This window comes from Mustela putorius, unplaced genomic scaffold, assembly GCF_011764305.1.
Source record: "Mustela putorius furo isolate JIRA1106 unplaced genomic scaffold, ASM1176430v1.1 tig00003962_pilon_pilon_pilon, whole genome shotgun sequence".
Classification (NCBI taxonomy): Eukaryota; Metazoa; Chordata; class Mammalia; order Carnivora; family Mustelidae; genus Mustela; species Mustela putorius.
Window position 1 is genome coordinate 12068916 of NW_025422106.1, and position 27526 is coordinate 12096441.

At 40.0% G+C, this 27526-nt stretch overlaps 1 protein-coding gene and 1 long non-coding RNA gene across 3 annotated transcripts in view; one reads left to right on the forward strand and one right to left on the reverse strand.

The window, feature by feature from the left end:
- GDPD1 (glycerophosphodiester phosphodiesterase domain containing 1) overlaps window positions 1–2426 on the forward strand; it is a 56724-nt gene extending 54298 nt beyond the window's left edge. The window contains exons 9-10 of the mRNA XM_004747270.3: window positions 587–638; window positions 1041–2426. Of these exons, the coding sequence (XP_004747327.3) occupies window positions 587–638; window positions 1041–1163 (175 nt within the window). The 3' untranslated portion in view covers window positions 1164–2426. The remainder of the gene's footprint in view (window positions 1–586; window positions 639–1040) is intronic.
- Window positions 1–27526, reverse strand: part of LOC106005326 — a 73945-nt gene that overhangs the window by 24721 nt on the left and 21698 nt on the right. The window contains exon 4 of one of the 2 annotated variants that reach the window (XR_001178608.2): window positions 22407–23763. The exons of the other annotated variant lie outside the window; for it this stretch is intronic. This is a non-coding gene — a long non-coding RNA (uncharacterized LOC106005326). Of the gene's footprint in view, window positions 1–22406; window positions 23764–27526 lie in introns of those variants that run through there. 2 annotated transcript variants of the gene reach the window in all.

A 27526-nucleotide genomic window follows, 5' to 3' on the forward strand; every position in this document is an offset into this window, starting at 1 on the left:
TTAACAGACATAAACAGAATAGAAACAATATGTTTAACTTGCCAATATAGTTCGCTCCCATCCTGCTCAATTGATTTATAGTCTAAGAATTCACTTTTAAATCAATTATTTAGCACTTTTAAAAAGTGCAGGTTTCCTATTTATAGTGTAATTAATGGACATGAGGTTTCTAAGATAACCCAGGAAACACTAATCCATTATGTAAATGAACTATATTATAGAACCTGGCCCAAGTTCATGGCCTTGTTTTAACTTGGAAAGTTAGAAACAGACTTCTCAGCTCTTCCTCACTTGTTAACAGTGTCAACAGGGAAAGCGAGGAAGCCTCTTGTCTACGGAGCGGTTTCGATCAGATTGCGTCTCCTGAGGATCTAGTTACAGAAGGAATAGAAGGGAGGTTCTGGTGGTCCACCAGCAAGCAGCCAGCAGTGAAAGGAGATTCAGCAGTTAGAACATAAATATCCACCGCAGTTATGACTTGAGGCGGTTGCTTTACGGCCGCTAAAGCACTGGGATAAACTCTAAATGGACTAAATTAGGACTAAGAGGTAAGAGTATCTAAATCTGTTCTGCTTTTCTTTTCTAGCTTACTAATGAGAAAAGCCTTGTTTGACCACCTCACTGCCAGAGGCATTCAGGTAAGTCTCTGGAATGACGCATTTCGGAAACAGTATAGCTCACCAGTTTAACAATAGTGTAAAGGGCAGGAACTTGATTTGGTTCCAGCTCTGATGCTGCTGCTTTACTGGTTCACCTATGAAGACCTTAAGCTCTGCCTTCAACTTAACAAGAAAGCACTGGCATTTTAGTAACTGGAGTCCACGTGTGTATAGGTGAGAGTAACTGAAGCCAGAGGGTGGGACAGTGTTTATTTAAGGAGTAAAGTAAAAAAATATTTAAACGGTTCAATGATTTCTTAAAATTACAGGCTTAAAATGTTGTTTCTAAGTATGCTGAGATTGTAGTGTATAAAGGCTATTAAAACATAATTTTCTACTTTCAACCTTTCATCTCATACTTCTCATGCTTCTGATTTTCAGGTGTATATTTGGGTTTTGAATGAAGAACAAGAATACAAACGAGCTTTTGATTTGGGAGCAACTGGGGTAATGACAGACTATCCAACAAAGCTTAAGGACTTTTTACATAATTTTTCAGCTTAGAAAAAGAGGTACTCAAAAGCACTCAAAGAAAAGATGAAAAGACCTAAAGAAAAACAACAACAACAAACAAAAACAAAAAACAAAACAAGTTTGCCATCATTTCCCTAAGCCATTTCCAGAATGGCAAAGGTTTAATCATTTAAGTTTTAATTACCTCATTTTTAAGCTTGTCTGAGAATGTAGAAACTATATATTGTATATTTATTTTAAAGAATATTGCATATTTTACATGTGTAAATAGTTTGTTTAGAATGATAACTGGTTATGAGATGTAAGTAGAAGATTATTGATCAAGAGTTCTGTATCTGATGCAGTATTCTTCTATTATAAGTAATTGTAAAATCAAAGACTTCTGAATAGATTTGATACTAGCCTTCACTGGAATAAGATCAACTAATTAGTAAAGCAAAATTACTGAAGGCCACTACAGCTATGCTGAGTTGTCTTGTTATTTCTAGGTACATCTTAGTTTAAAAGGAAAGAAAATACAGTAGGAGGAGAGCTTAGAAATCAGTGATACAGTTGATCTGACAGGCTCTGTTACCTTTGTTAACAGAAGGCAGTCTCCATAAAAACTGAAACTAATACTTGATCAGAAATAAAAACTGTAGACAATTAGATTTCTTGGTTGCTGCTGTTAATGGGGACATTCTGTTTGGAATCTTCTTCAGGTGTAAAATTGTTACCATGTCCTTTCTTTTTGGCAGACATTAAAATTGGACTTCTTAAATGTAAATTAAGACAAGACCTAAATAATCATATATTTACGTTTCCTCTAAACATTATGTTTCCTCTAAACAAAATTTTCCAGTTTTTGGCACTGACTAATAACTGTTTGGGCCTACATCTAGATTATAAATAACGTCTTGAATCCTAATAATCATATGAAACTGACGAAAGTACGTATCATTGTTTCCAATATGTATGGTATAAACCACCTGTTCCTGATCTTTAAGGTTTAATTCTTCTGACTATTAAATGGAAGCAGAATTTCTCAAAGCATTAGGCATCACTTCCTCTCCTTTTCTGATATGACTCCATGTAAATCTTTTTCTAATCTTTTTGACTAATTTTCATGATCTCTTTGGGAGGCAAATATACTCTGGAATAATAAGGGTCTTTTTACCTAGATTACATCTCTCATTTGGAGTTTTCCAGCGCACAGATAAGAAGGATGATGATATGCCCACCTATCCCTTGATGACATAAATAACATTTGCTTTTTGTTTATCTAAAATGAAATAAAGTTTTACAAGAACAAAATAAGGTTTCTTCATTGCTTTTTTGCAGTTGTAATTCCAAATATGCTTTATGGATTTGGGGCTGCAGAATTTAATGAGGTGATAAATTGATAATGTGAGTAAGTACGCCTGACATTTCTCTCTAGAGTAAGGAAAGCAAAAGAAAATATGGAAACACTCTTATGGCACGGAAGTGGCTTCTTGGCATTTGAACAAATAACTTGGGCAGGTGATCCATTAAATCAGTCATTTTTAGGGGCACCTGGGTGGCTCAGTGGGTTAAAGCCTCTGCCTTCGGCTCAGGTCATGATCCCAGGGTCCTGGGATCGAGCCCTGCATCGGGCTCTCTGCTCAGTGGGGAGCCTGCTTCCTCCTCTCTCTCTCTGCCTGCCTCTCTGCCTACTTGTGATCTCTCTCTGTCCAATAAATAAATAAATACTTTTTAAAAATAAATAAATAAATAAATCAGTCATTTTTACTTTCATGTACTATAATTTATGGTCATAGTTGCTAGGGATTATTTTGATCACTTTAATATGATTCTTTTTTGTTATTTATTCTTTTTGAATTTTGCTTTGTTATGATTCAGAGCAGCTCATATCATAGGGCCAGCATATATTTTGTGTCAACAGTAGGAGATAAAGTACCCAATATGGTAAAGATGGTTAGAAAGTCATATTTTAAAAGCCTGGTATTTCTGGAATGCCTGGCTGGCTCAGTTGGTAGAGCATATAATTCTTGATCTCAGGGTTGTGAATTTGAGCCCCATGTTGGGAGTAGTTGACTTAAAAAAAAAAAAAAGTTTGCTGATTTTATAGTCGAGGTGACTTTAATTCACTCGACATAAGTATTTACTATAATAAAAGAGTTGATATTCATGATCAGATAACATCTCAATACTGCTTTTCTGATAAGAGCATCACATTTTATCTATTTACTTATTTACAGTAATCTCTATGCCCAATGTGGGGCTCAGACCCCAAGATCAAGAGTCACATACTCTACTCCCCAGCTGAGCCAGCCAGGATCTCCTAGAACATCACTTTTTTTTTTTAAGGTTTAGTTTATTTATTAGAGAGAGCGCACACGTGCACAGGACTGGGGGTGGGGTGAGGGGCATAGGGAGAGGGAGAGAGAGAGAAGCAGACTCCCCGCTGAGCAGGGAGCCTGATGTGGGGCTCCATCCCAGGACCCCAGGATCATGACTTGAGCTAAAGGCAGATGCTTAACCGACTGAGCCATCCAGGCACCCCATGGAGCATCACATTTTAAAAGAGCTTAAATACTCTTTCATTTTGAGATAGCTATTGCTAGACATAGTGGGAAAGGTTGAGAACTGGTCACAAGATATGATTAGACCTTTCTACTGGGATGAAGCTGGCAGTAAATATGACAGGCCCAGCTATAGGTCTAGTGTAGCATGCCAACAGTAGCCCAAGTATGTGGCAATAGGCAACAGTTGTTCAAGCATTTTAGCAAGCAACTGGCAGGAGGGAGTTTTAATAAGAAGTAGTGAGGGCTTCCCTATAGGACTAAAGTCCTAGGCTTGTTACCAAGGCAAAACGGAACACAAAGTAGTAGAAAGGGTACCTGGGTGGCTCAGTTGTTAAGTGTCTGCCTTCGGCTCAGGTCATGATATCAAGATCCTGGGATCCAGCCCTGCATTAAGCTCCCTGCTCTGCAGGAAGCCTGCTTCTCTCTCTCCCACTCCCCCTGCTTGTGTTCCCTCTCTCACTTTGTCTCTCTCTCTGTGAAATAAATAAAATCTTAAAAAAAAATTTTAAAAAGCTCACAAGGTACTAGGACTAGGACCCAGGTCTTAGAAAGAAGCTCATTTAATAGAACTGAAGAACAGAGTGATAACATTGGACTAATTATAGGAGTAAGATGCTACTGAGTCCCAGAATTATTAAACCTGATGTTTCTGACCAGGACTGGTTCTAGAAATAGGAGTGTGGCCCTAACAACAAGTGGGCATCCAGGAGCCACAACTGTGGAGAAAGAATAGCTGCAATGGGTTGGGAAAAGAACATAAAACATAAATTGTAGGATGTTGTAGTATGGGAAATCATTAACAGAATGACTCATACCTGAATGATTCTGCTTAGAGCTGTGCAACATGGTGGTGGTAGAAAGGTGCATTTAAACAGTATACAGGGAGGGGCACCTGGATGGCTCAGTTGGTTAAGCATCTGCCTTTGGCTCAGGCCGTGGTCTTGGGGTCCTAGTATTGAGCCACACATCAGGTTTCCTGCTCTGTGGGGAGTCTGCTTGTCACTCTTCCTCTGCTCCTTCTCCCCGCTCATGCTCTCTCTCTCAAACAAAATCTTAGGGGAAAAAAATTACAGTTGAAGGAATGTCATGAGTGCCAGGTTGAAGAGTTTGTTCTGAATAGAACCTCTTGCAAGGCAGTGGCTAAACTCAAGACATTAAAAACAAGAACCAGGGTCACCTGGGTGGCTCAGTGAGTTGGGCCTCTGCCTTCAACTCAGGTCATGATCTCAGGGTCCTGGGATCGAGCCCCACATCGGGCTTTCTGCTCAGTGGGGAGTCTGCTTCTCTGCCTGCTCTCTCTGTCTGCCTCTCTGCCTACTTGTGATCTCTCTGTCACATAAATAAATAAAATCTTTAAATAATAATAGTAAAAGGCAGTAATATGACATAATCATTTTAATACCAAAAGGAAAATGTAATTCACTGTCAGACCAGGCACCAAAATAAGATCAGAACTAAAGCAGCCAAATCCAGGAATCAAAGAGATCAGAATGCTAAGAGCATTCCTAAAGACAATCCCAAGACAATTCCTAAAGCCACGAGTGATGTCTAGCTTTTCTAACTCTTAACATAGCAGACACACTGGGAAGTGGAAACATCCTATAGTACAAAGGAAAGAGACAAGCCTAGACCAGAGAACAGTCCAGAAATCAGGTCAGAAAGCTAACCAGATCCAGTTGATCTTAAATTGCACACAAACTAATTTAGCAATCGTGTACAGACGGGAGACTCTTGCAGCAATCTAGGCCTGAGGTAATAAGGTTGCAAATGAAAGTGGTGGCAATGTAAGTAGGGAAACAATGAATTTACGTTTCTCTGAAAGGAGGAATTAACGAGAGTTGGTGACTAGAGCTTAAAAGGAGAAGGGAAAGTCAGTACTCATTCCAAAGCGGCGAGAAAATGGGGAACTTAATGGAACCAGTATGGTGGTAAAAATGATGACTGTTGTGCTCTTCAAAATGACAAAGTTTGAAAGGACATGGGGCGCCTGGGTGGCTCAGTGGGTTAAGCCACTGCCTTCGGCTCAGGTCATGATCTCAGGGTCCTGGGATCGAGTCCCGCATCGGGCTCTCTGCTCAGCAGGGAGCCTGCTTCCTCCTCTCTCTCTGCCTGCCTCTCAGTGTACTTGTGATTTCTCTCTGTCAAATAAATAAATAAAATCTTTAAAAAAAAAGGACAGAAAGACATTGAGACATTTAAGTATATTCGCCCTTGCAGGAAAGGCTAGTTGGAGAAATAGATTTAGGAATTTTGTATGCTTTCTAGGCAGATTTTGCAAAGGTAGTACTTTAGAGGTGATGTTAGTTCCTTCTCAGGATTCTACTTGCAATTTGAATAGGTTGCTATGCCATACATTAGTCTTGTTTGTCCAGTGGTTTTAAAATTCAGAGGGAAGGTTTCATCATAAGATAACAAGATGGGGCCCAGACAGCTTCTACTGTGGGGATGGGGATGACTATGCTAAGAGGAGGCTGAGCAGGTATAGCTTTGTGTTACCCATTCCCAGTTTGACCAGTACTGCTTCACTTTTTTCTTGTTTCACATGTGAGTTCCACATAAGGTTTGATTTAAAACAGGAGTTTTCTGCAAAAAGTTTTTTTGGCTTTTACAAGCTTTGATCTATGATCTTTTTCCTTTCCAGGCTTTTCCTTCTTCCTTCCCTTCCTTACGGCCTAACTCACTCTAAGCCTTTTTCTTTTCTTTCTTTCTTTTTTTTTTTTAAAGACTATTTATTTGAGAGAAAACTCTGCAAATGCGGGTGGCAGGTAGGAGAAGTGGGGCAATGGGAGAGAATCTTCAAGCAGACTCCATACTGAGCCGAAATCTTTTTTTAAAGATTTTATTTATTTATTTATTTATTTGCGAGAGAAGGAGCACGAACTGGGGCAGAGGGAGAAGGAGAAGCACACTCCCTGCTGAGCAGGGAGCCTGATGCGGATCTCGATTCCCGGACCTTGGGATCATGACCTGAGCCGAAGGCACATGCTTAAACTACTGAGCCATCCAGGCATCCTTGACACTATCTTTAAATACATCCTTTCTTTCAGAAATTCCAGTGCTATAAATAACATCCTAAGAAAACAGGATAAATGCCCCAACAGTAACTATGCAGAGTGAAAAGCTGGAAACAATCTAACTATGCAACATGAAGGAACTAGTTAAATAAATTACAGATACATTGAATGATCTCATATTACTGTTCTATATCTATTATTAAGTGAAAAGACTAAGTCATAAAGCTGTATACTGTGAAAACAAAAATATACATACTCATTTATTTTATTTTTTAAAAAATATTTTATTTATTCGTTGGACAGAGACACAGTGAAAGAAGGAACACAAGCAGGGGTAGTGGGAGAGGAAGAAGCAGGCTTCCTGCAGAGCAGGAAGCCCAATCCGGGGCTCGATTCTAAGACACTGGGATCATGACCTGAGCCAAAGGCAGAGGCTTAACAATTGAACAACCCAGGTGCCCCTACATACTCACTTTTAAAACTGAAATGATATCAAAGTTTCAGTTGTGGTTTTTATGATATTGGTATTATAAGTGACTTATTTTTACTTATCTAGTTTTCCAGCTTTATCTACAATGAATAGACATCAATTTTAATTACTCAAAATTAATGAAAAATCACTCTTAAAAAAAAAGGCTGTCCAGCTACTATAGAGTTGTTGTGTTCAGGACCTTAGCAAGGGACTCTTCTCAAATCTGGTGTTCTTTCTTAAGAAAAGAAACCTTTGGCCAGACAGCCTCTCTACTGTCCTACCTGCCACTCCCTTGCATTGTATTCAATAAACTTCTATTTCCTTTGGAAAAAAAAAAGGCAGGGGAAAGAAACCTTTAACTGCCAGCTTGGAGTTAACCAAAGAATCCAGGTTTCCTGCTAAATCCACAAATCAGGAAGGAGGGATTATGGCTTTGCTTTGGATATGATCCAGAGATTAGAAATGCGTAATTTTTGGAAATTCATAATTCCACAACTCAAAGACAGTTGTTATTAATTTTTGCTCTATTCCATTATTTTTCACAATACATAATTTTAGAGGTTTTTACATGATTATGACATACTGTATAAATACTTTCACATCCTGGTTTTTTTTTTTTTTTGTTACCTCATATAACGTGAACAATTTCCCATGTTACAAATTCTTTAAAAATATGGAATGCTGGGGCGCCTGGGTGGCTCAGTGGGTTAAGCCGCTGCCTTCCGCTCAGGTCATGATCTCAGGGTCCTGGGATCGAGCCCCGCGTCGGGCTCTCTGCTCAGCAGGGAGCCTGCTTCCCTCTCTCTCTCTCTCTCTCTCTCTCTCTGCCTGCCTCTCCATCTGCTTGTGATTTCTCTCTGTAAAATAAATAAATAAAATCTTTAAAAAAAAAAAAAATATGGAATGCTGGGGGCCCCTGGGTGGCTTAGCCAGTTGGGCCTCTGACTCTTGGTTTAGGCTGAGGTTGTGATCTCATGGGTGGTGGGACTGAGTCTAGTCTGGTTCTGTGCTCAGTGGGGAGTCTGCTCGAAGATTCCCTCCCTCTGCCCGTCCCCCTCCCCCCAACACATGAACATGTGTGCTTGCTCTCTCTCTGTAAAATGAATAAGTCTTAAAAAAAAAAATGGAATACTGTTTAATCAAGTAGATGTGCCATGATTTATTTAACTATTACCCTGTCATTAGAAATTTAAGTTGTTTCTAATTGTTTGTTAGTCTATATAATGCTGTGATGGACATTCTTAGGTACACCTTATTCATTCCCTCCCAATCATAAAATCCTGTGATGCCCGAGTTTTCGTGTCCGAGAGACCACCAAGGAGCTAAGCACCGATGCAATCACACGAGGGTTTATTTGACAAGCTTAAACTTGGGCCCAAGTATACCTGACACAGCAGAGACGGGACTTGGACCTCGAGGCTAGTTAAGGCAGGGGTTTTTAATGGGTCATTACAAGAGGCTTGGGGAATGCGAGGAAGAAGAGAAGTTTCAGACTTTTCTGCAGTAAGCTGATTAGCTGTTGCCAGGGTGTTGCAGGGTGGGGTACTTTCTTGGAACTAAAGCAGGGTGGGGGTCCCTGGAACTAAAGTTAAGTAGGCGAAAATTCAGCCCTTGGTCACAGGGGCCTGAGATGGCTGCCGAAGCTAAGATGGCTGTACTTATGCTAAGGCTAAACCTGAGGTGGGATGGCCTTAATTTTTCTCAGCCTCCACAATCCTAGAAACCGAATCTATTCACTTCTTCCCAACCCCACTGCCACATGCTAGTACAAGCCACCACCATCTCTAGACTGAAACAGTACAACTGCTTTCTTTTTTCCAATTTTAATGAAGTTTATTTATTTATTTATTTGTTAAAGATTTTATTTATTCATTTGACAGACAGAGATCACAAGTAGGCAGAGAGGCAGGCAGAGAGAGAGAGAGAGGCGGAAGCAGGCTCCCCACTGAGCAGAGAGCCCGATGTGGAACTCGATCCCAGGAAGCTGTGATCATAACCCGAGCCGAAGGCAGAGGCTTCAACCCACTGAGCCACCCAGGCGCACCCATGAAGTTTATTTTTAAATAGCTAACAGTGTCACTGGTTCATATAGTACAAAAGGGTATACAGTGACATTTCTCTTTCCTCCCATCCCCCAGTCACTGAATTCCCTCTCTGGACAACATAGGAAATTGATGTTGTCATTCGTTTTTGCAGTAAATACTTACTGAGCACCCCCTGTAGGTTAGCCACTTATTAGATCTGGGGTATAATAGTGAGCAAGAGAGACATGGTATATAGACTCATGGATCTTACATTCCGTTTGAGAATATAAACAAAAAGAGCAAACAAATATGACAACTTCAAGTTGAAGCAAATATTCTGAAAGACAGAACAAGGATTGCGACGAGAATAAAGTCGAGCTTATTTCAGGTAAGGGGTCAAGATAGGCCTCTTTGAAGAAGAATAAATGAAACAAGATGGGATTGGGAGGGAGACAAACCATAAGTGACTCTTAATCTCACAAAACAAACTGAGGGTTGCTGGGGGGAGGGGGTTTGGGAGAAGGGGGTGGGATTATGGACAATGGGGAGGGTATGTGCTTTGGTGAGTGCTGTGAAATGTGTAAACCTGGCGATTCACAGAACTGTACCCCTGGGGATAAAAATATATGTTTATAAAAAATAAAAAATAAAAAGATAGGCCTCTTTGAGGAGGTGGCATTTACACTGAAATCTAAAGAAGAAGAATGAACCATGCAAAGAAAATCAGGAAGAGTGTTCTAAGCAGCTGGAAGAGTAATGCAAAGGCCCTGAGGCAGGAAAGAGCTTAGAGGGTACTAAGAATAAAAGGAAGGGAAAGAACACAAATGGAGAGGTTGGCTTTTCATGAGAAGAAGGAATTTTCCACCATTGTAAATGAAAATAATCAAGGCACAAATAAAAACAGGGCTTTATAGTTTGGGTGATAGGGAAATTGGAATTTTCATCCAGTGGTTTCTAATTTTTCCATGATAGCTGAGCCAAGGTCTTTGCTAAAACTCAGGATGGAGAAAGAGGTAGAAAAGTTTTGAGGAAAGAGGAAAGGCTTTCTTTTTCATAGTCATCTTGAGGAGTGGGAATGTGTTCCTATTAGAGAAACATTGTGGGGTTCCTGGGCTGTTCTGAGGGCTGATCTGAGGCTTGAGATACTGTATTTGAAACAAAACAATCAACCTGCCTGTAATTTCTGGAGTCATTAACAAAAGAGTTAACCAAGAGGAGAAAAAACACAAAAAAACAAAAAACAACTCTTGAAGGAAATGAGTAGGGAAAAAGAGAGCAGAGAGTTAAGCCTTAGGATATGCCCAAAGGAGACAGAGAAGGTGTGGTCTGAGAAACAGAAGTAGGAAAGTACAGTGTCCACAATCCCATGAAAATAGAGATTTTAATAAAGAAGGTAGTTGTCAACAGTGTCCCGAATAGGACACTGAGATCAAGGAAGGTAGGGGCTGGATGAGGATGCTGCATTTGGTTTTAAAGGAGGCTGCCTTTTTTTTTTTTTTTTTTAAGATTTTGTCAGAGAGAGGGAGGGAGAAGGAGACAGCATAATGCAGAGCAGCAGCAGACTCCCTGCTGTGCAAGGAGCCTGATGCAGGACTCAATCCCAGGACCCTGAGATCATGACCTGAGCCAAAGGCAGCTACTTAACCAACTGAGCCACCCAGGTGTCCCTTAAAGGAAGCCTCCTTAACTATGGTTTATTTATTAAGTGACGGCAGATTGCAAAGGAATGAAGAGGACTGAATGATACTAAATGAGGCTAGTAAAAATCAGCCATTTATTCAAAGAGATTGTAGAACCAGGACATTTGAAAAGGCAGTGTCGTATCAAGCGGGTTGTGTTCTGAATGGGGAGGCTTATCAACGTGTGAAAGCAAGAAGGAAGTAGTGGAGAGAACCGGAGCTATGGAGAGAGGACATGTGAGCAAGGATTTCTTTCAATCAAGACTGAACGGGTTGTAACTTATTCAATGTTTATGAATCCCTGCCATGCTGGACGCCTGGCTTACAGCTATGAAGCAGACAGAACAACTCCTGCCCTCCTTAGTGTTTATGGTCTAGTTAGGCAACTGAGAACAAAGAGAAAAGGAGGCAGAAGTTGTCTTTTGTTGTTATACTCCAGTGAAGAATAGGAGTATAAAAATAGGATGTTGGGGCTCTTGGGTGGCTCAGTCGGTAGGTCAAGCATCTGCCTTCGGGTCAGGTCATGATCCCAGAGTCATGGGATTGACCCACGCATCCAGCTCCTTGCTCAGGAGAAAGCCGGTTTCTCCCTCTCCCTCTGCCCCTCCCCCTGCTTGTGTTTTCTCTCTCTCTCTCTCTCTCTCTCTCTCACATACAAATAAATAAAATAAAATCTAAAAAACAAAAAACCTTGGATGTTGGGGTGACCAGGTGGCTCTGTTGGTTGAGTCAAGACCTGAGCTGATATCAAGAGTCAGATGCTTAGCCGAGTGAGCCACCCAGGGACCCCAAGAGAGATCTCTTATTAAAAGGACATCAGTTGGGTGCCTGGGTGGCTCGGTGGGTTGGGTCGCTGCCTTTGGCTCGGGTCATGATCTCGGGGTCCTGGGATGGAGTCCTGCATCGGACTCTCTGCTCAGCGGGGAGCCCGCTTCCTTCTCTCTCTGTCTGCCTCTCTGCCTACTTGTGATCTCCCTCTGTCAAGTAAATAAATAGAATCTTAATTAAAAAAAAAAAAGAACATCAGTCTATCTGATTAGGGCCCTACCTTTAGGACCCCATTTAACCTTAATTATTAAAGGCTCTACCTCCAAATATAGTCACACTGAGGTTTAGGACTTCAACATATGAATATTAGGGCACAATTTAGTCCCCCTAAAATTCAGGGAGTCTATAACATTTGGGGATGGGGCATAGTGGGAGAGCTGGAGATCGATTATGTGTAGGACAAGGTAGAGATGGGAAGAGTAAATTGAGGAAATCTGAGAGATTTGGAGAAGGAAACACTGTGGCCACCTATGTGGGGCTAGGTTAGACAGGAAATCTAGCATGGCCCAGAAGTATTAGAAAGAAGCTGATGTTTATTTCTTAGTTTTCTAGGATAACTAATTGGAGATTTACAGACAGCTGATACCAAACAAGCCCATAGATTGCTAGAGGAAAACAAACAAACACCTTTTCAAACATTTAAATTCAAAGTAAGATTCAAGTAACTGAGTTTGAAAATTTGGGTATTGCTGAATAATGGTAATATATTACATCTATATAAGTATTTAGGTTTTATTCATTTTTACATACATTCTCATGTATTTTTTACAACAACCTGGCAGAGTAGGTTGATCAACATTCCCATATTTTAGATGAAACTGAAATTAGGGAAATGACATAGTCACCTAACTAGAACTGATGTAACTGTGTCTTCTTAACTTTCCCTTTCACTCTGATTTTTCTAGTTTGTCTTCAATTCACTATTCAATACTGAGAGAAACATTAAAAACCAGGTTGAAGAGAAGGTTATACTGTGATACTATGAAAAGTGAACTTTCTAAATAAAAGCTACAAAGGAGAAAATCTCAGGTGCTTGGATGGCTTGGTGGGTTAAGCAGTCAGATCATCATCCTGGAGTCCTGGGTTTGAGTTCAGCATCAGGCTCTCTGCTCAGTGGGGAGCCTACTTCTCCCTCTGACCCTCCCCACCGCCTCGGGTTCTCATTCTCTCTCTCTCAAATAAATAAATAAAATCTCTTAAAAAAAAAAAAAAAGGAAACTCTCCACATGTCAAATGCATTTACTATTCTCTGACACGGCTTCAACAATATTGGTAGTACATGGAAATGGGAATCAATGGCCAATATTCCCAACAGTAACTGATCTTATCAACAGTGGGAGCAGATGGAAAACTGTGCCACCACTTTTGAGAGAATTAAGAAATCACAGCTAAAAACAAAAAAGTAAGTTAATATTTGTGAGTCTAACATCCAGAACTGACAACCATTAATATATGATTACATGAGCCTTTGTGGTTTTTTTTTTTTTTTAAGATTTTATTTATTTATCAGAGAGAGACAGGGGGAGAGAGCGAGCACAGGCAGACAGAATGGCAGGCAGAGGCAGAGGGAGAAGCAGGCTCCCTGCTGAGCAAGGAGCCTGACGTGGGACTCGATCCCAGGATGCTGGGATCATGACCTGAGCCGAAAGCAGCTGCTTAACTAACTGAGCCACCCAGGCGTCCCTCTTTTTTTTTTCAGTAAACTCTATACCCAACCTGGGGCTCAAACTTACAACCCCAAGATCAAGAATCACATGCTCCACCAGCTAAGACTTTGTCTTTTCTAGTGGAAAAAAACAAACGTATCGACAAATGTTATCTAAGTCCTATTACCAGTCCTGTTCTCCTTCCAGTTTCACCAGTGGGAACCTAATATGAGATCAGAGAGAGAGAGAGAGAGAGAGAAGAGAGATTGGTATTGATTTTCTCTGTCAAATTGCTTTGGGAGAGGGTGCCTGGGTGGCTCAGTCAGTTGAATGTCTGCTTTCAGCTCAGGTCATGATCTCAAGGTCCTGGGATCCAGCCTCGCATCAGGCTCCATGCTCACATTGGGAAGCTGCTTCTCCCTCTCCCTCTGCTGCTCTCCCCTGCTTGTGTTGTGCTCTCTTGCTCTCTCTCTGTCAAATAAATAAATCTTTTAAAAAAAAATTGCTTTGTGCTGACTGAGTCCCTTGACTGAAGGGCAAGCTCATTTCAAGTTGGCTCTGTCTCCAGCATGCTCTCCTTTTAAGTTCCAGTAACAGCTCCCAAGCTTTCTACATTTCCTGGCTTGGAGAGCCTTGGGCATATCACTATCCTTATTTCCTCGTATCTTTGTAAATGACCTCTTATTAAACAATACTCAAATTATTCTAAATTGAGTGTGCATCTATTTCCTGCTTGTTCCCTGGCCAATTCAATTCTTCTTCTCTTTAGCTGATTCATTTCCCTTTTTCTTGGGTATTCCCAAAGTCATCATTTTTAGGTCATGTGATTATGAAAGAAGAAGCGTATAGGCAGCTTTGCAAAATGAAACAGGATACACCTGGCTCTATTAATCACTTGGCACAATCCAAATTTAACCTATCCAGAACTTAGATAAATGATATCATCATGGAAGAAATAACCTCTTGGCTCAGGTGGGAAATACTAAGAAGAAGTATAGCAACATTTTTCTCAGGAAAAAAGATGTCTTTTTCTAAATTTGGTTTTTGGAATCTCCCCCAAATAATTTGTTTTAAAAATTTATGAGAACAGGGGCATCTGGGTGGCTCAATTGGTTAAGCGTCTGCCTTGGGCTCAGGTTCTGAGCTAAGTAAGGGTCCTGTATGGAGACATGTGTCAGGCTCCCTGCTCAGGGGGCAGTTTGCTTCTCCCTCACGCTTTGTCTCTCTCTTCCTGCTCCAGCTCACTCTCCGTCTCTCAAAGAAATAAATAAAATCTTCTAAAAAAATTTAAAAAAATTTTTTTAAGATTTTATTCATCCATTTGACAGAGAGAGATCACAAGTAGGCAGAGAGGCAGGCAGAGAGAGAGAGAGAGGAGGAAGCAGGCTCCCTGCTGAGCAGAGAGCCGATGCGGGACTCAATCCCAGGACTCTGAGATCATGACCTGAGCCGAAGGCAGCAGTTTAACCCACTGAGCCACCCAGGCGCCCCTAAAAAAATAAAACTTATGGGGCGCATGGGTGGTTTAGTCAGTTAAGTGTCTGCCTTTGGCTCAGGTCATGATCCCAGCATCCTGGGACTGAGCCCTGTATCAGGCTTCCTGCTGAAGGACGCCTGCTTCTCCCTCTCCCTCTGCCCCTCCCCTGTTTGTGTTCTCTCTCTCTCTGTCAAATAAATAAATAAATAAAATTAAAATTTTAAAAAATTATGAGAACAACAACAACAAATTTATGAGAACCATCTCACAATCATTACAATGGTTACTACAAAATATTTTTCAGAAAATAAGTGTTGGCAAGACTGTGGAGAAATGGGAACACTTGTGCCCTGTTGGTGGGACTATAAAACGGTACAGCTTGCTATAGAAAAACAGTAAGGGAATTCCTTAAAAAAAAAATTTAAAAATGGAATTATCCTATAGCGATTCTACTCCTGGGTACATATACAAAAGAACTGAAAATAGGAATTTGTCGCCAAGATACTTATACACCTATGTTCATTCTTCACCACAGTCCATGGGCAGAGGCAGCCTAAAAGTCCACTGACAGATGAATAAATACATATAATGGAATATAATTTAGCCTTGATAAAGAAGGAGAATTGGCAACATGCTATTACATGGATGAACTCTGAGGACATTACATGAAGTGAAATAAGGCAGTCACAAAAATACAAATATTATATGATTCCATTTATATGAAGTACCTAGGATAGTCAACTTCATACAGACAGAGAATAAAATGGCAGATGCCAAGAACTAGGGCAGGGGGAAATGAGGAGTTTGCTTAATGGATAGAGTTTCAGTTTCACAAGACTAGAAGACTTCTAGAAATAAATGGTAGTGAATGCACAACAATGTGAATATGTTTAATACCACTGAAATGTACACTTAAAAATGGGTAGGATGGGGGCACCCGGCTAGCTCAGTCAGTAGAGGGTGCTGCTCCTGACTTCTGGGATTGTGAGTTCGAGCCACACGTTGGCTGTAGAGATCACTAAAAAAATAAAATCTTTTAAAAAATGGTTAGGACAGATTGAATAAAGGTATGGTTCAAAAAAATAAGTTCAAAATTAATTTTTAATACATTTTTGGTGGTAGATAATTAGGGCTTTCTATCTATAGAGTCATTCCAAAAGTAACAAGGGGGCCTGTAATTTTTGGCAAAGCATGCTACCTTACTCATTTAAAAACAAAATGTGAAAGTTTATCTGTGTAAAACTGGTTAGCTGACATTTACTACAACTTAAAAAAAATTAAGAGGCTAAATTTTATATTATGTATAATTTGCCACAATTAATTTTTTTAAATTTTTTTGAAGATTGTTATTTATCTGACACAGAGAGAGATCACAAGTAGGCAGAGAGGCAGGGGGAGAGAGAGAGGAGGAAGCAGGCTCTCCGCTGAGCAGGGAGCCCGATGTGGGGCTCCCAGGGCTCGGAGATCACGATGTGAGCTGAAGGCAGAGGCTTTAATCCACTGAGCCACCCAGGTGCCCCCGACTTTTTTTCAATTTTATATTTAAATTCTAGTTAATATTGGCTTCAGGAGTAGAATTTAGTGATTCATCACTTCATGTAACACCTGGTGCTCAACACAGGTACCCACCTTAATACCCACACCCATTTACCATATGCCCCCACCTCCAGCAACTCTGTTTTTTCTTTGTAGTTAAAAGTCTCTTATGGTTTGCTGCCCTCTCTTTTCTTTCTTCCCCCCCTTCCCTTATGTTCATCGGTTTTCTTTTTCTTTTTTAAAGATTTTATTTATTTATTTGAGAGAGACAGAGATAGTGACAGAGAGCAAGAGCGTAGGAGAGGGAGAAGCAGGTTCCCCACGGAGCAGGAAGCCTGATGTGGGGCTACATCCCAGGACTCTGGGATCATAACCTGAGCTGAAGACAGATGCTTAACTAACTGAGCCACCCAGGCAACTCTGTATTGTTTCTTAAATTAAAGTGTGAAATCATATGGTATCTGTCTTTCTCTGACTGACTTATTTCACTTAGCACAATACACATGAGCTCCATTCATGTTATTGCAAATGGCAAGATTTCATTCTTTTTACTGGTGAGTAATATTCCATTCCACCTTTTCTTTATCCATTCATCAGTCAATGGACATTTGGTCTCTTTCCATAATTTGGCTATTGTTGATAATGCTGCTATAAACATGGGGGAACATGTACCCATTCAAATCAGTAATTGTGTATCCTTTGGATAAATGCCAAATAGTGCAATTTCTGGGTCATGGGATAGTTCTATTTTTAACTTTCTGAGGAACCTCCAAACCGTTTTTCACAGTGGCTGCACCAGTTTGTGTTCCTGCCAACAGTGTTAAGAGGGTTCCCTTTTCTTCACATCCTTGCCAACATCTGTTGTTTCCTGTGTTGTTAATGTCAGCCATTCTGACAGGTGTGAGGCCGTATCTCATCATGGTTTTGATTGTATATCCCTGGTGATGAATGATGCTGGGCACCTTTTAATGCGTCTGTTGGCCACCTGGATGTCTTCTCTATAAAAACTGTCTATTCGTGTCTTCTGCCCATCTCTTAACTGGATTATTTGGGGTTTTTTGGGTGTTGAGTTGATGAGTTCTTTATAGATTTTGGATACTAACTCTTTATCAGATATGTTATTTGTAAATATCTTCTTCCATGCCATAGGCTGGCTTTTAGTTTTGTTGGTTGTTTCCTTTGCTGTGTAGAATCTTTTTATCTTGATTAAATCCCAATAGTTCATTTTTGGTTTTGTTTCCCTTGTCTCTGGCAACATGTCTAGTAAGAAGTTGTTATGGCCGAGGTCAAAGAAGTTGCTGTCTGTGCTCTCCTCTAGGATTTTTACTGTTTCCTGTTTCATATTTAGGTCTTTCATCCATTTTGAATTTATTATTATTTTTAAAAGATTTTATTTATTTAGCTGACAGAGAGATAGGGAGAGAGCACAAGCAGGGGAGCAGCAAACAGAGAGAGAGAGAGAGAGAGAGAGAGAAGCAGGCTCCCCGCTGAGCAGGGAGCCTAATGTGGGGCTTGATCCCAGGACTCCAGGATCATGACCTGAGCAGAAGGCAGATGCTTAATCGACTGAGCCACCCAGGCACCCCTGAATTTATTTTTGTGTATGGTGCAAGAAAGTGGTCCAATTTCATTTTTTTCATTTTATTTATTCATTTGAGAGACAGAGAGAGTGAGCAAGAGAGAACATGAGCAGGCAGAGGAAGATGGTGAGGGAGAAGCAGGCTCCCCACTGAGCAGGGAATCCAAAGCAGGGCTCTATCCTAGGACCCTGGGATCATGATCTGAGATGAAGGCAGACACTTAACCCACTGAGCCACCCAGGTGCCCTGAGTGATGATCTTAAGCAGGTTCTGTGCCCAGCAGGGAGCCCCATGTGGGACTTGATCTAATGATCCTGAGGACATGACCTGAGTGGAAATCAGGAGTCAGATGTGGGGTGCCTAGATGGCTCATTAAAAAAAAGTAATGATAAATAAAGAAACATACTCAAATAGAAATACTTCTATCCCCAATAGAAGTATATTTATTCTCTAATTGTGCTCTTCCAATTATTGGGAGCTCTCACAGCCACGGATAACAGATTATTTTGGCTCCTCGATGCCCACTTTGGTTTCCAACTCAAATTCTCTATGCTTTTCTACTTTGACACCTTTAATCTAAAAGAAAATTCCAATGAAATAGTCATCTTGGGGCGCCTGGATGGCTCAGTGGGTTAAGCCTCTGCCTTCGGCTCGGGTCATGATCTCAGGGTACTGGGATCAAGGCCTGCATCGGACTCTCTGCTCAATGGGGAGCCTGCTTCCCTTCCTCTGTCTGCCTGCCTCTCTGCCTACTTGTGATCTCTCTCTCTGTCAAATGAATAAATAAAAGAAATAAAGTAAAAAAAGAAATAGTCATCTTGTTGCACCAGAGTCAGTCCTATCCCGATACCAGCAATAAAATGATTACACTTTTTTTTTTTTTAAGATTTCTATTTATTGGGGCGCCTGGGTGGCTCAGTGGGTTAAGCCGCTGCTTTCGGCTCAGGCCATGATCTCGGGGTCCTGGGATCGAGTCCCGCATCGGGCTTTCTGCTGAGCAGGGAGCCTGCTTCCTCCTCTCTCTCTGCCTGCCTCTCTATCTACCTGTGATCTCTCTCTGTCGAATAAATAAATAAAATCTTTAAAAAAAAAAAAAAAAAAGATTTCTATTTATTTATTTGACAGAGAGAGAGACACACACAACAAGAGAGGGAACACAAGCAGGGGGAGGGTGAGGGAGGGAGAAGCAGGCTTCCTGCAGAGCAGCGAGCCCGATGCAGGGCTCAATCCCAGGACCCCAGGATGATGACCTGAACAGAAGGCAGATGCTTAACCCACTGAGTCACCCAAGTGCCCTGATCACACTTTGTTAATGAATGTGATTTTAGTGTCCATGTTCTAACTTACTCTGCTTTTTCAGTACATGTCTTCTGGCCCTCTGAAAACATCAGAGGGTAAAATGTTCTATTTTTTAAATTTAAAAATTATAGATACATGTAGAGGAAAATAATGGTTCTTTCATTCCTCATCCAATTCCACATCGCAAAGATGACAACTGTCCATCATGTGTTCAGAATATTTTCAAGTATAAACAAATCATTCTGGTTTTATCACAAATGATATCATACTATTTATATTGTTCCATAGCTTCCTTTTCTCATTTTGCAATCTATTCTGTGTTGTTTAATTATCCAAAAATATTCTATTCACAGGATATTTTGAGGCATCAGTAAAAACATAGTGAGGGCTTCAACAGTAGATTGTGGATTTTCACGTTTTTGTCTTCTCACTTCCTTATCCAATTAAAACTTTCTCACAAACCAAAGATTTGATATGTATAATATCTAAATATGAGCTAAGGTAAAACAAACTTAAAATCTAGCAAATTGCTTTTGAAGAGCTCCACAGGAAAACATACAAGTTAATGACCTTTACTGTATTTTGAATTTCTGTTATCTTTCTTTTGGGTTCTTGAAATGAATTATTAGTACTAATTCCTGAAAAATCCCTGAACAACAGAAGTCCTGTAGCCTCACAAGTACCTTATTTCCATCTGGGGTTGATTGCTTCTTCTTGTAGGAACTTCTTTGTTCCACGTTCTTCCTTTTGCATTCCATTTGAAATGTTGATTATATTTTACTACCTGACCTACACTCCCCTATGCAACTGGTATTTGGTTTAGGGTAAAGTCTGAGATTCTGCCAGTCTTTGTAGAAATAACTTCTATGGGGCGCCTGGCTGGCTCAGTCAAGTTGAGCTTGCAATTCTTGATCTTGGAGTTGTGGGTTTGAACCCCATGTTGGGTGTAGAGATTACTTAAAAATAAAATCTTAGAAAAAGAAAAAAACAACTTCTATGATATTTCTGACATATAGTCACTCAGATTCTAAGTGGAAATGTTAGTAAGTACTCTATGAGCAAAATCTCAAGGACTGGAAGAGTAGTCCCAAGAACTGTACTGTAGAAAGATCTGCACTGTGTTCCTACTTCATCAGGGTTAAAAGACTTATCCAATCAGAGAAAGACAATTATCATATGATCTCATGGTATGAGGAATTTGAGAAACAAGAGAGAGGATCATAAAGGAAGGGAGGGAAAAACGAAAGAAGATGAAACCACAGTGGGAGAAAAACCATAAGAGACTCTTAATCTTAGGAAACAAACTGAAGGTTGCTGAAGGGGAAGAGGGTGGGAGGCATGGGGTGACTGGGTGATGGACACTGGGGAGAGTATGTGCTATGGGGAGTGCTGTGAATTGTGTAAGACTGATGAATCACAGACCTGTACCACTGAAACAAATAATACATTATATGTTAATGAAAAAAGATTAAGAGACTTATGAAACATAACAGCTAGATGCATCATTCTGGATTAAATTCTGGTTTTGATAAGCCAGCTGTAAAGGCCATTTGGAGATTGCTGAAATTTGTATATGGGTGTTAAACGAGATGAACAATTACTGAAATGAATAGGTCAAGATCATTAAATTGAAGCAGGTTATAAAGTAACAAGTATACAATCTCATTTTCATAAAAATGCATATATCTATATATCTTACCAAAGAAAAATATCTCAAAGGAATATACAGTAAGATAATCTTTGATTGTGTTAGTATGTTTTTGTATTTTCTAATTTTCTACAATGCTCACAAACTGATTTTATAATACTAAAAGCTAATTTTTTGTTTGGAAATAAAAACTACAGTTTCTAGAAAAATAGAAATTTGAATTAAGCTCATTATAAAGATAGTATTTCAAACCGGTTGGAAAATGGGATTATACATAGGGTATGTGACACCTGCTAAATCACCTGGGAAATAAAAAATAAGAATCCCTGCCACATATGTTATTACAAAACAAAATCAAAATGAAGTAAAGATTTAAGTTTCAGAATGAAACCATAAAAAGTTTTTTATAAAAATAGGCTAAATTGGGGCCCCTGGGTGGCTCAGTCAGTTAAGCGTCTGCCTTTGGCTCAAGTCCTGATCCCAGGTCCACATCAGGCTCCCTGTTCGGTGGGGAGTCTGCTTCGCCTTCTTCCTCTACCCCTCCCCCCAACCCTATTCATGCTCTCTTTCTCTCAAATAAATGAAATCTTTAAAAAAAATAGGCTAAAATAATGTTATATTGTAAAAGCCTTTCCTAAAAACAAAATCCAAAACCAAAGAAGGAAAATATATATACATTTGACTACATAAAAAAATGAAAACTTCTGGATGTATGATATATTAATTACACCCCAATGAGCTTGTTGAAAATTTGGACCATATATCCAAAGTACTCTAAAATCAAAAGAACTGGGAAAAATATTTGCAGCACATAGGATAGTTAAAGGATTAAGTTCTTTATCTTATGTAGAGCTCACACAAATTAAGAAAGAAAAGATGAAGAACCCAAAAGAAGTAGGGGCAAACAATATAAATAGGCAAGTTAGAGAAAAAACAAACAAACAAACAAACAATTCTGTTATTTGTTGTTGCCTTAAACCAAAAGTTTTGAGACCATCTGATCTTTAGAATTCTTTCATGGTGCTTCTCTTTCCCAGAGCCTGTGATCTTTAGTTGGTCTTTTAATTGCCTGATATCTTTGCATTTTATAGTCTGGTTAGTTCAATTAATTGGAACCAGAGTTAATGAGATACCCACATGACTTCTGACCCCCATGAGAATATGTCGCTTCTGCCTGAGAGCCGTTTCATGTTACTGAACCCAGGCAATCTGCCTCACAAATGTGTGCCATTATTCACAGGAAAACTGAGAGAAATGGTGTGGCTGGTTCATTGCAAACTATTGAGAAAACTTGAGGCACCATATCTGACTGATATTGTTAGTAAAATTATCTTTATTTTTAAATAAAGATTTTATTTATTTATTTGACAGAGAGAGACATAGCAGGAGAGGGAACACAAAGAGGGAACACAGGCAGGGGGAGCGGGAGAGGGAGAAGCAGGCTTCCCGCTAAGGAGCGAGTCCTATGCAGGGCTGGATCCCAGGACCCTGGGATCATGACCAGAGCCAAAGGCAGATGCTTAACCAACTGAGCCACCCAGGCACCCCTGTAAAATTATCTCCAAAATAAAAGGCAACAACATTATCAGCCTTGGAGTGATTTTTTTACTTGATGTGCATATTCCATTTTCTTTAGTTAATACACACCTGTGGAGTGTCTAATGAGTAGAAAACTCTGTGGTTGGGCCCTACCATCAGGAAAATCATAGAGAAAGAAAAAGGACTTAGACTAAAAGCCTACTGGTTCAAGGACAGTTGCTAACTTGGCATCTTATATTCCGTTACTACCCTAATAATAATCTATAAATTTTGTAAAAGTTGCTAAGGAACAGCTGATATTTCTATGGTAAAATACGTCTTCAATCAAAACTAAGCATCTTCTATGGACCAGGTCCAGTCCTGGATATTGCAGATTTAATAAGGAATAAGATACAGTCCCTACTCTCAAGAGAGATTGGTGGGAATGTAATTGAGGCACAGGGGTACAAAAGCACCTGGCTCCCAGGATCCCAAACAGATCAGGTGCGGCCCACTCACCACTGACAAAAGCCAAAGGCAGAGAAACAAGTGGCAGTGAGACAAGAAAGGAATTCATTTCAATGAGGCCAATATAGGGAAGACAGAGGAGTAGTGTCTCAAAGACTGTCTCTAAAGTGTCAAAAATACTTCTGGGTTTATAGAAGGAAAATGTGAGACCAAAGGCCAGTAGGTACAAGCAGGTAGGCAGTAAAGGTCAGGTCATCATTGTCTTGGGCTCAGTCATGCAGGGGTCTTGCTGTTTCAGGCAATCCTTATTGCCTGAGAGGATTTCAATTCCAATCATGAGATGCTTTGCCAGCAAGGTCTTTTGCCTGAGTTTAGAGATAAGCTAGAAAGAAGAACTTAATCAATTAGAAAAGTATAGACTGAGGTAAAAATGGAGGTAGTAGAAGTCGTCTTTCAGGAACTTGTAACTTATAAGGCATTTCTCTATGTATTTCCTTCCGTGATTCTTACAGAAGTTCTGTGAAGGTGTCATGAAAGACAGAAGCTCAGAGTTCCAAGAATTGCCCATGGTTGACAATCAAGTAAATAATCTTTAAAAGATCTTAAATGATAACGTAACAACTCCAAAGTGCTCTTGTTGGAATTTTTGTTTTTGTCATAAAACTAAGTAATTTCCAGTACAGCAGAGATTTCTTAGATTTTTCTTCTTCGTCTGCAATGTGTAGTGTAGTTACATGAATTCCACTTTCTCTTCGGCTGTTAAAGTCATGTACAAAAATCTTTCATTACACTGAGATTCTGTTGTGAATGAAGCTCATCTTACTCACCTCTGCTCTTACTCTCTTTCCCAACTTGGTGAAATGCATCTGAAGTACACGACAGATCCTCATTAAAACTTCAAGTTGAAAAGAGCAAGAAAAGAGAAACCGAATCATGAAAATTTGGGGATGGATAACAGCAACATTCTTCAGAGTTCATATTTCAGATAGTTTAATCTCATATTTGCAATTAGAAAAATCAGCTGGGAGCCCTATGAACTTCTTTCAGTATTTAGTGAATGAAGGTAACATAAATTTCTTTGTGTAAATAAGAGCATTCTGGTTTGGGGTTTGTTTTGTTTGGGTCAGCATTTTCTTCTGTAATCAGCAGTCTGAAAAACAACGGAAGGGGAAAAAAGCTTTGACTGCAGAAGATGTGATCTGGAGGTTGAGCAAGGTTGTAAACTCTGACTCTGCTCTTACTGTCTGATGTTGGCCAACCTGAAAGAGGACGTCAACTAGCTCCATTTTGACCACAAACTCTTTAATTGATAAAGTTCTTCTTTCCAGCTTATCTCCAAACTCAGGCAAAAGATCTTGCAGGCAAAGCATCCCTTTCCCCCTCAAGCAGTAAGGACTGCCCCAATCCAGCAATATCTCGACTGTGATTGACCCCAAGACAATGATGACTTGACCTTCACTGCCCACGTGCATATAGCCACTGACCTTTGTCCCATATTTTCCTTCTCTAAACCTGGAGGTATTTTTGGCACTTTAGAGACAGTCTTAGAGATTCTAGTAAATTCCTTTCTTGTTTCACTACTGCCTGTCTCTTTTCTTTGGATTTTTGTCAGTGGTGAGTGGCCGTCTATTTGGGATCCCGGAAGCCAGGAGCTCTTGCACCCCTGTGTCCCGGCTACAGTACCCAAAATTGTGTTCAATACCACACACTGAGGAAAACATGAAATGTAGTATATATATAGCTTTCTTCTTAAGCGTGAACAGAGAGTTTATTATAATGCGTTCAGTCAACAAACATTTGAGCATTCACATTGTAGAGAGTCTAGGGACACAGTAGCAAAAAACACACACAAGGTCTCTGACCTGAAAACCCATTTTGAAAATGTTAATCCAAATGTGTGCAGGTTGATTGAATCCCTATTTTGTATTATTGAACTCTAAGCAACCTTTTCTCTTTTACTAACTCTCCATGAAAAAGAACAATGTAAGAGCAGAAAACATGAATATCGTCTGATTCTAGTTGACTAAAGGGATTAGGATCCCTTTTCTTTCTTGGAAAAAGGATCACTCTCTACTGCCTAGAAAGAAGGAATGCCAAGTACTACAGGTAAAAGCTATATACATGCAACACGAACCAGTTTTGTTTTTGTGCTTTTCCATTTCCAAGATGTGCCCTCAACTGCATTTTGGAAATATAAGTTCCTTCAACTGTTATTCTTTTTTTTTTCTTTTTAAAATTTATTTATTCATGAGAGACAGAGAGAGGCAGAGGCGGGTTCCCCTGCAGAACAGGGATCCTGATGTGGGACTTGATCCCAGGATCATGGGATCATGACCTGAGCCAAAGGTGGACGCCCAACCACTGAGCCACCCAGGTGCCCTCAACTGTTATTTCTATCTTTTATACTTCTGTGTGACATCAAGCAGAGAGTTGGAAAACTTTGGGAAAGACCAGACAGTAAATATTTCAGACTTCTCAGGCTATAGGGTCCCTGTCACAACTACTCAAGGCAGTTGTTAAAATGCAAAAGCAATCACAGATTCTACCTAAATGGATAAATGGGGCTGTGTTCCAATAAAAATTTACTTATGGGGGCACCTAGTTGGCTTGGTGGGTTAACCCTCTGCCTTCGGCTCAGGTCATGATCTCCAGGGAGTCTGCTCCCCCCTCTCTCTCTGCCTGCCTCTCTGCCTACTTGGGATCTCTCTGTCAAATAAATAAATAAAATCTTTTAAAAAATTTATTTATGGACACTGAAATGTACATTTCACATAATTTTCACACATCACAAGATATTATTCTTATTTTTATTTTTTTCCCAACCATCTAAAAATGTAAAAACCGTTCTTAGATTGTGGGCCATATAAAAGGTGAAATTTGGCGCATGAGTCAGAGTTGGCCAAGCCTTCATAAGAAGGACTGTTTAGTTCAGTTAATGAGGACCTGCTATGCAGCCAGGTCTGTGGATTTATTCCTCACATGAATGAATACATCAGCTTTGCACTGGTGAACCTCTGTAATTTCAAGTTCCACCCTCAATTCCAGACAGTGGCTGGAAGACGCAGGCCATTAGTTGTCACCAGTAGAAGCCAGTGAAAAATGCCACTTCCTCATGCTTTCATTTCTAGCAAAGCATTATTCACACTTTTTCTGTCACTTGAAAATTTCTGAATTCCACTTCCTCAAAGTAAGGTGACACAAATCGTTGCGTGTTCTCACCCTCTTATTAAGGCAGGAAAGGCAGAAATCTATTTTGTCACGTAGAAAAACTGACTCGTAAGCATTTTGGATAATTTTCTGAGAAAGCGAAACAGCTATGTTGGGCATATTTAGTATTAATTTCGAACTTTTTATTGACCAGGATCATTTCATTCTGTGAATGAAGAAATTCCCTTAGGAATTCCCTATGCCACTCCCTTAGGTTTGCTCTTGTATTGGGAAATAAGAATATTTTTGCTTCCTGTTTAGGTCATTTCTAAGCACTCTCTACGACTTAGAGCTCTGTTTACCTTAACTAAGCATTTCGGATAGCTTTGTGCTATGTTCTTATGAAAAAGCATTAGTTTTTCCTGACCTAGATTCCCTTGCCTCTTTCACATCTCTTAATTCTCTGCTTTTGAAATGGCTTTGTTTTTTTGAGGTGAAGCCACTGGCCATGGGGCATTTGTAAAGTGTATAGAGCCTTTGGGGAAGATTTATAAACAAAGCCAATCTTTGTCAGTTATAATTGTAAATTGGCTTAAATTCTTCCAGTAGGAACAATTTCTTGATTAAAATGTAAGTAGGTTCAAGGCTATTCCAGCAAAGCTTTGTCACAGGAGCTTTCTCTTCAACTTGATGTTACTATATTGAGGTTTGAAAGAGTGACCCCTGCTGGCTTCTTTGTGTGATCAATCATACCAAAAAGTGTGTACAGAAGACCTATCCTGCTCAAATCTGAAAACCTGGAATCATGCTTGATACTCTTTTTCTTGTACCTCAATCCCATCCAAGAATGCTGTCATGTCTACATTCAAAATGCATCCAAAATCAGATCCCTCCTTATTTCTTCGTACAGTGCCACAACCCTGACCCAGCTCTCTCCTGGATTACTGCAAAAGCTCTCCCTCCTTTTCCCTGCTCTGCTTCTTCCCTTGGTCTTCTTTAGTCTACTCTTAACAAAGCAGCCAAAGTGGTCCAGTTACAAATTCAAGTTAGATCACATCTGTTCTGTTTTTAAAACCCTCCAATGGCGAGGCCTCTGTGGCTCAGTTGATTGAGTTTGAGTGTCTGCCTTTGGCTCAGGTCATCATACCAGGGTCCTGGGATCGGGTCCCACATAGGGCTCTCTGCTCAACACAGCAGCTGCTCACTCACTCTCTCTCTCTGACAAATAAATAAATAAAATCTTAAAAACAAAAACAAAAAACCTCCAATGATTTCTTCTCTATTTCAGCATAAAGCCAAAGGTCATAAAATGGCTTACTTTAGCCTCCTCAACCTCCATACCTCTCACCTCATCTCTTATTACTCTCTCCATTTCTTACTAAATACCAGCTACACTGACCCCTTTGCTTCCCTTGAAACCTTACTGCTCTTCAAGAGACAAGGTATTCCAAGCGGTGCATACTGCTTCAGGTCTGCGCTAAAAAAATCACTTAACAAACACAAAGAATGGC